The sequence below is a fragment of the Cebus imitator genome, unplaced genomic scaffold (assembly GCF_001604975.1).
Source record: "Cebus imitator isolate Cc_AM_T3 unplaced genomic scaffold, Cebus_imitator-1.0 Scaffold221, whole genome shotgun sequence".
Lineage (NCBI taxonomy): Eukaryota > Metazoa > Chordata > Mammalia > Primates > Cebidae > Cebus > Cebus imitator.
In genome coordinates this window covers 676,837-685,217 of record NW_016107536.1, presented here as the reverse complement: position 1 = coordinate 685,217, position 8,381 = coordinate 676,837, and the positions used below count along the sequence as shown (strand labels likewise).

The window sequence follows — 8,381 nt, the reverse complement described above, 5'->3', positions numbered from 1 at the left end:
CCCTCTCCCTCGCCCTCGGTCCGGCTGCGCGCGCCTTGGGAGCAGGCCCCAGGGAGCACAGCAGCCGCCCCCGGGATCCGCTGCCGCTCTGGGAGGTGACAGCGCTCCGGGTCGGCACACAGGCCGCCCTAGACTGCAGAGCGCCGGCAGGCAGCAATGGGGACAGCCCTGTGGAAGGCGAGGGGGAGGGCAGAGACTAGGGGAGGCCGTTGGTGGCTCAGAGACAGTGGGTTCGGCGTCCTCCTGCTGCAACTCCGTGGCGGGCCCTTAGCAGGCAGCAGTAGACAGCGACTGCGCCTGGGCCTGCTGGGCCCTCCTGCCATCCCGTGGCCACAGAGGCTGCTTTGGAACCGTTAGGGAATTTACTGGGGATTCAGTGCACGTGTTTATCTATCCCTGCAACTTCTTTCTTCTTCACCACCAAAACCACACATCCTCCACCCCAGATGGATGGGGCTCTTTGGCGCAACCGCTGGGGTGCTGCGAATATCCTCGCCACTGCGCTCAGCCTGGAGTCAGCGCCGGGTCAGGGGCCCAGGGAGGGGCAGGGGTGTGGGAGGCGAATCAGAGTGAAGTTGGCACAAAAGTTCTTGGGATATTGGACTAAGGAATTCTGACACGTTGAGTTCTTGGGATATTGGACTAAGGAATTCTGACACGTTGGAACGCCCCCCCCCACCCTGCGCGAACCCCTCCTAACCCCCACAAAGGAAAGCACTGCCTTTCTCTTAATCTCGGATAGGATCCCGGACGCCGGAGCCGCTGCGGGAGCAGGGGCACAACGCACGCCTTCCGGGTTCCCCAGCGGTTCCCAAGCTGCAAAGGGACTTCGCCAGGTATTTTCAACTCTCTCTCTAACTGCTGGGGTGTTGGAGACCACTTGCAAACAACCCCACCCCACCGCCCAGCACCCCCCACTACCCTCTCCTAATGCAAACCTCAAATAAACACACATAATGAGTTACTGGTGTTTCGACTCCACGCAACGCGCTTCGCGCTTTGCATTCAGCTGTATCCTTCCTTCCTCTCTCTTCTCGCATTCTTCTTCTTTCTTCTCCCCTTCTCTTTTTTTCAAGAGCCGCGAGCGTTGCGGGCGCCGCACGTTGGCTGAGGCCCGCTTCCTGCTTTCTAATGTTCCATTGTGAGGAGCTTCCATTGTGACGTCGCGCCCCTTCGGCTGGGCTTTGTCTGTCCATATATGGGCAGCTACGTCACGGAGCTTTCCCGGGGCTCAGATAAATAGGCTGGTGGAGTTCCCTGGCTGGGAGCTTTTGGGCAGCAGTGAGCTTGCTAGGAAGCGGCGGGGCTGGTGGTGGTGGTAACAGCGGCGGCAGAGGCGGCGGCGGCGGCGGCAGCGGCGGCGGTGGCGGTGGCGGTGGCAGATCGGGGGGCGGGGGGGCTGCGGGCGCGTGTCTGTTTGTGAGATCAATACTGAGGCCGCGTCCGACCCCCTTGAGCCGAGATCCCCCCAGCCCAGCCCCTACCCCACCCCCCCGCACACGCCCCACCCCACCCCCCACGACCCAGCCTCATAACGCACCAGCTGAGGCACCCAAGAGGATTACCCCCTGGGGCCCCCTCCCGCCCCCAAAAAGAGAGAAGATCCCCTCTCTTGGCCCATCCCTTCCCTTCTTCCCTCCCCCCTCCCCCCGAACTTTCCCTCTCGCATGCTTTTCCCCTGCACCACGGATCGCCTCTCGGATGCCGCTTTCCTGGAAGCTGCGTTAGGAGCGAGCGGCGGCGGTGGCGGCGGTGGCGGCGGCGGCGGCAGCTCGGGAGTGCTATGACCGGCAAACTCGCCGAGAAGCTGCCGGTGACCATGAGCAGTTTGCTAAACCAACTGCCTGACAATCTGTACCCCGAGGAGATCCCCAGCGCGCTCAATCTCTTCTCCGGCAGCAGCGACTCGGTAGTCCATTACAATCAGATGGCTACAGGTAAGGGCGGCGGGGAGGCGGCAAGGCAGCGAGGAAGGAAGGGGAGAGGAAGAGGAGGAGGGGACGACCTGGTGATGGATGGATGGATGGATGGATGGATGGATGGATAAATGGATAAATGGATGGAGAGATGGGGGCGCGCTGGGAATTTTCCGGGGGGCGAGTTGCTTTTCCCACCCACTCCTCCCGCCCTCCTCGATCGGGAAGGCTAGGTTGGCGACGCCACGGTAGAGGCTTCGGTTCTCCCGGGTGGGGGCAGCCGCCGACCGGAGGGAGGTAGGTGCGAGCGGCTCTGGGGCTCTCCCTCCCCACGCAGGGGGCCCGATCGCCGGGCTACGCGCAAGGCGTGGTGCTGTCGCCCCCTTCCCGGGAGGAGCCCGGCGTCTTTTTCACCCGTGCTCTCCCCGCTTACTCCCTCAGCCTCCCACCCGGGATGGAGCCATGTGCGGCGTGGAGTCCCCGCGGTGGGAGAGGTACTGCGACGCTGCCTTTCCGGGGCGTTCAGCAAAGCCGTGGGGGTGTGGGGACGGCGGGGAGAAGGAGGGGGCTCACCCGCGGGGCGGGGGCTGCCACGGGGGACGATCCCAGGCCCGGTGAGCTGGGGAAGGGCGGTTGCTCCCGCCATGGAGACACGGGCCGGTTTTCCGCTGCTCTCCACCCTCTCTAGCTGGGGTTAGGCTTTTCCCCTCCAGCAAGAGCTGAAAGCTCCTTCAGGCCGGAGGAGGCTGGGGCCGGGGTAGGTGAAGGGAGAGCTCCCTTTGAGGGCGGCACCCTTCTACGCTCCGAGGACAAAGCGTCGGAGCGCTCTGGGTCGGCGACCCGGGAGCAGCGCGCGTGGGGGCATCGCCGGGGAGGGAAAGGCGCGGCGTCCTGGAGCAGACAGGGCCAAGGAAAGAGGCCGAGTTGTGTGCGGTGGAGAGCGAGAGCCCAGCGCGCTCCGGGTCTGAAACTACCTGTAGCTGCAGCTACCTGCCCGCCCCACCTCGGGAAGAACAACAATGCTTCTCGCGCGCGCGCGCGTGTGTGTGTGGTACGTGAGTGTGTGCGCGGCTTGTGCGGTGTGTGTGCAGCAGCCACTCCACACCCCGATCCGTAGTATTTTGCTGTATCCAGGTTGCGCCCGGGAGCGCGGCACCGCCCGCTTTGCGCCGGGCTCAGCGTTCCTCTTACCCCATGCGCTACGCACTCCACCCGGCCGCACCCTCAGTACCTGGGCGCCGCGGCTCGGAGCCGGCTCGGCTTCACTCACCCCTCCCCTCTCTCCCCCGCTCTCCGCAGAGAATGTAATGGACATCGGTCTGACCAACGAGAAGCCCAACCCGGAACTCTCTTACTCCGGCTCCTTCCAGCCAGCCCCCGGCAACAAGACCGTGACCTACTTGGGAAAGTTCGCCTTCGATTCCCCTTCCAACTGGTGCCAGGACAACATCATTAGCCTCATGAGCGCCGGCATCTTGGGGGTGCCCCCGGCTTCAGGGGCGCTCAGCACGCAGACGTCCACGGCCAGCATGGTGCAGCCACCGCAGGGCGACGTGGAGGCCATGTATCCAGCGCTACCCCCCTACTCCAACTGCGGCGACCTCTACTCAGAGCCCGTGTCTTTCCACGACCCCCAGGGCAACCCCGGGCTCGCCTATTCCCCCCAGGATTACCAATCGGCCAAGCCGGCGTTGGACAGCAATCTCTTCCCCATGATTCCTGACTACAACCTGTACCACCATCCCAACGACATGGGCTCCATTCCGGAGCACAAGCCCTTCCAGGGCATGGACCCCATCCGGGTCAACCCGCCCCCTATTACCCCTCTGGAGACCATCAAGGCGTTCAAAGACAAGCAGATCCACCCGGGCTTTGGCAGCCTGCCCCAGCCGCCGCTCACCCTCAAGCCCATCCGGCCCCGCAAGTACCCCAACCGGCCTAGCAAGACCCCGCTCCACGAACGGCCCCACGCGTGCCCCGCCGAGGGCTGCGACCGCCGTTTCAGCCGTTCGGACGAGCTGACCCGGCACCTGCGCATCCACACGGGCCACAAGCCCTTCCAGTGTCGGATCTGCATGCGGAGCTTCAGCCGCAGCGACCACCTCACCACGCACATCCGCACTCATACGGGCGAGAAGCCCTTTGCCTGCGAGTTCTGCGGGCGCAAGTTTGCGCGCAGCGACGAGCGCAAGCGCCACGCCAAGATCCACCTCAAGCAAAAGGAGAAGAAGGCGGAGAAGGGCGGTGCGCCCTCTGCATCCTCGGCGCCCCCCGTGTCGCTGGCCCCCGTGGTCACCACCTGCGCCTGAGGCTCGGGCCCCCAGATCCCCACTTTTCCCCTCCAGTGCCTCCCGCTGCTTGCCTGATAGCAGCGGGAAAGCCAGTCACGGAGGCGCAGGGGCCGCGCCCTGGCCTCTCCATGGACGTGCGGCCCCTTGCTCCCCTTCGACGCCCCCGGTTCCCAATCTTTCACGCCGGCCAGCGGTCAGGGGCCAGGGCTGGAGGCGCCTTCCCCTCGCGGTCCCCCCCTTAGCCAAGGCGTGGGGGCGGAAAGGTGGCGTCTAGCCCGCTTTGTTCAGTTCGGATCGCCTTGATCCAGGGGCCGCTGGGCCGCGCCAAGGACCTGCAAGGGACTGAAGGCGGAGCCCATCCAACCTTCGCCCGACCCAAACACCTCACAGTTTCCCCCACGTCTCCCTCTGTACCCCCTCAAAGACTCGAGAGGGGGAGGGGGTAAGGAGCGCACCAAAGCGCAGAGCTTGCTGCCCGCCGCACGCACGCGCGCCTGCGTGAGGGGATGCGCGCGAGTGTGTGCGTGCTCGCGTGTGTATGTATGTGTGTGTGTGAGTGTGTATGTGTGTGTGCGCGCGCGCCAGCGTGTGTGTAAGACTCTTGAGCTGAACTGGGCTGTGTTTACCCCCAAACTCTTCCCCACCTCGGGTCCCCAAGCCGCTGGAGGATGTCCCAGGCTGGGGTCCGCACGTGGCTGGAGGAGATGGTCTTCCATCCGCTCTGAAATCATGTTTCTTAGAGAAATGCCTCGGATGCCGCCGACGACGCGGTGCTCCTGCCGCCGCTTCGGGTTTGGCCCCTCAGAACCCCTCCTTTTCTGAGTGCTTCCCTCTTAGGCCTCAGGGCAGTTTGATCTGTGGGGAGAAAGAGCAGCCATCGCCGCCGAGCCTGCCTTTTAAAATAGATGTATATTTCCTTAGCCCCACTCTAAGAAATCTATGTTCCTGAGTTTGCCCTCTGGCCTCCCCCTCTTCCCCTTCTCCCCTCTAAACCTTCTCCCATCTCTTTCAAAATCTTTTCCCAGAAAGGCAGGCTTCAACCAGCCACTCCGGCTTTGTGTCTTCTCTCACTTACATAGCAATTTCTCCCTCCCACCATCATGGGGAAGCTGGCTCTGCTTTTGCCCTTTGTCATCACCAACACAACAGATAGAATTTAAATATATGTATATGGTGTGTGTGTGTATGTATGTGTATGTATATGCATGCATGTGTATATAGATACACATGCGTACATATATATAACATACACACAATATGTATTCCTAGCAAAATAAAATCTCTAAGGTACTTGGTTATCCAGTGCAGTGCACCGGAATAAAGAGAATTTGTAGGCGTATACAGCTTTAAATGATTTATTTTTTATGAAAATGTTAACTGATGAGATTATATCTACATATATGTGTATGTGTGTGGATATAGATACACACATATCTGTACATATATGTGTGAGTGTATATATACATATACACATATATGTACAGATATGTGTGTATGCACATTATACACATCTCTGTCCAAATTCTCCTCAAAGATATGGGGATTTTTTTCATGAATCCATGTTGATGAATGAGGTGTCTCCTTTCCATACCCAGTCTCACCTTCTCCCCACCCTACCTCACCTCTTCTCAGGCACCCCTCTTCCCCAGCTGTCCTGCCAGCCCTTCTCGCACAGGGTGGCTCCTTTGAAGTGGAGTAATAGGGAAGGTTGCTCTCTGCCACCGCTTCCAGCACGGTCTTGACTGAATGTACTGTCCCTGTTAGCGTTATTTCTCCTGTGGTCAGTAAGCTACCCAGAGAGAAGGAACAAAGGTCTGGAGTTTACAGAATGTCTGTTTTTAAAGTCACTTTACGCGTTTTCCACTTTTTTTTAAGAGAAAGAAGTACCATTTTTGCTTTGTTTTGTTTTGATTTTTTTGGTGGTGGATAAATCATACTAAAAGGACTCTAGTGGAAAGGGGGGAGATCGAAGAGCAGGGGGTTGTGAATTTCCAGGTACTTGGACTTTTTGTAGAAGGAGAGAGAAGAAGATGAAGTTTGCCAGGAGGGCCCATATTTTTTCAGCTGAAGGGTAAAATCTTTCTTTGCAGAGACAGTATTTTGCTGAATACTTTTTATAATGTGATGATTATTTAAAAAAGCAAAAATTTTGGTCACTTCCAAGCTAGAAGGAGGAATCAGATATCCTTTAATATTTTTTCCTCGCTCCTTCTGGCATATGCATGTCACTGCATGATAATTGAGTTTTCCTTTGTTTTAATAAAACTGTTCTCAGACATTAAGCTAAACTAAGAGAAAAATAACTTTGTTGCCAAAAGGTTGTGCTATCCAGATTTTTTATATGTCTGCATGTTTAAAAAAAAAAAAAAAGCAACAAAAGAAAATGCACTCTAACTTATGTGAACTGAGAGAAAAAAAATCAGGTTTTAAACAGGAAAACCTACGGGGAATGATATTTTTTGAAAGACTTTTGTATAAAGTTGAGTACTTAGAAAAAAAGACAAACCAGATGTAATATATTTTGTGGATGTTTTTATTTCTTGGATTTATAGTACCTTATACTAAGGTTAAAAAAATATGCTTGATATTGTGAAAAGGTGAAATTCTTCACCAACATTTCATTTGCTCCTTTGTCATATTGTAATGCCAATATAATATAGTTAATGAAAACAGCATTTTTAAAAACCGAAATATTGAAATGGTGTAATGTTGTACCATTTGCACTGTGAGCAAATGCTAATACAGTAAATATATTGTGTTTGCTGACAATCAGCCGGCCTATAAATCTCCTTATTTTATTTCTTGTTTTTATAGCATAAAGTTTTAGTTTGGCCTGTTTTTTTGTCTTGGTTTGTTTTTGGATGGTGGTTTGTTTGATAGGTTGTTATGCCTGGTTTTGCCGTTCTTGCTCTGAAAACTCTCAAAGTGGAAATGTAGAACTTGGTGTTATTGGAAGTAGGTCAGAATTTGGTGCAGGTTCTGGTGTTTCAAATAGTTTTGAGTGTTTACTGTGGTACCAGGAGAATAGGAGTCCCCTCCACCCTTCTGGAAGCCTCACACTGCCAGAGGGATTAGGTGAACATTAGATGAACAGGTTAGATAAATTCATGGGAGTCAGGGCTGGTGACTGGGAATCTTCTAGAACCTTCTCTCTGGTTTCCAGTGGGTTTTTGGGGGTAGAAGGGAGGAGATCTCCTGTTTTATGAACAATTTCTCTAGAGACGGTCTTAGGGAACACCAGAACAGGACCCTGGAGGGCCTGTTAGCCATACTAAGTAGTTCTCTTGCCAAAGCTTTTGAAGCCTGAAAAACAGGTGGAGACTTGACAGAGGTTCTTCAGGGTTGGCAAGATGGCCAGAGAGATTGGCAGCTCTTCTGTGATCAGATAACTGGAAAAAATCAGGTTTTAAACGTCCACAACTTTAATCCCACTTGGGAGGGATTCCACTAGGCCTCACTGTTTGTAGCTGCCTGGTAAAGGCGAACCGCGATGAAAACCAGCTCCTATGGATGACCCAGGATCCAATGCCTAGAAAGGAAGAAAGGGCATTGGGATTTGGAGGACACACAGGGAATGTTTGCATAGCGTCAAACTGCCATACCTTATGATTTCTACCTCCTGTAAAAGCAATGCTTCTCGTATCCTGCAAGCTATCTCCCCTAGAACATTCCTCCTCCTTAACTTAGTTTATTTACCAGCCCTAGAGCTGTCTCCACTTCTCTTGAGGAAAATATATCCTCCACTTTCTTCTTGTGTCTGCATGTCCATTTTGCACCCCTCATCTTGTTCCCCATGGTCTTTAGAAGCCTTTATCCCGTGAGGCTTGTTCTAGAGCGGTCTTTGGACAAGTCAGTGGTCTCTCCCTCCCCTTCTTTTGCCTGCCCTCTTAAAAAAAACTTGCCTGGGTTCCTCTGCAGTGCAGTTCACATAGGATCTGCCTCACCCAGGTTTAGGGGCTTGGTGTATAGTGCTGTACTATGTAAACGTCCCACCAGATTGTGACTGCGGTCTGCGTCTTGGACCCTGAGGGGCCGACCAGGTCAGCCACAAAGCAACGGAAATGCCATGTCCCTGCTCAGAAACTGCTCTTTGGCACCCCAAGTCACGCTCATCACAGAGAAAAATATGGGTGGTATTTCTCGTTGGCTAGAGTTACCAAGAAGTCGAGGCCAG

General features: G+C 55.3%; 1 protein-coding gene across 4 annotated transcripts; it reads left to right on the top strand.

The window, feature by feature from the left end:
* Nucleotides 1-1,268: 1,268 nt before the first annotated feature.
* Nucleotides 1,269-7,045, top strand: EGR3 (early growth response 3). 4 transcript variants are annotated; one of them, XM_017549726.2, is made up of 3 exons: nt 1,857-1,937; nt 2,358-2,410; nt 3,216-7,045. In XM_017549726.2, exons 2-3 carry the CDS (start codon nt 2,371-2,373, stop codon nt 4,223-4,225), a joined length of 1,050 nt encoding a protein of 349 aa, XP_017405215.1. In that variant the 5' UTR covers nt 1,857-1,937; nt 2,358-2,370; the 3' UTR covers nt 4,226-7,045. The 4 variants fall into 4 exon arrangements, with proteins under 4 accessions (XP_017405214.1, XP_017405215.1, XP_037602048.1 ...); XM_037746120.1 differs by lacking the exon at nt 1,857-1,937 and adding an exon at nt 2,003-2,213; XM_017549725.2 differs by lacking the exon at nt 2,358-2,410 and having other exon boundaries at nt 1,269-1,937.
* Nucleotides 7,046-8,381: the final 1,336 nt, after the last annotated feature.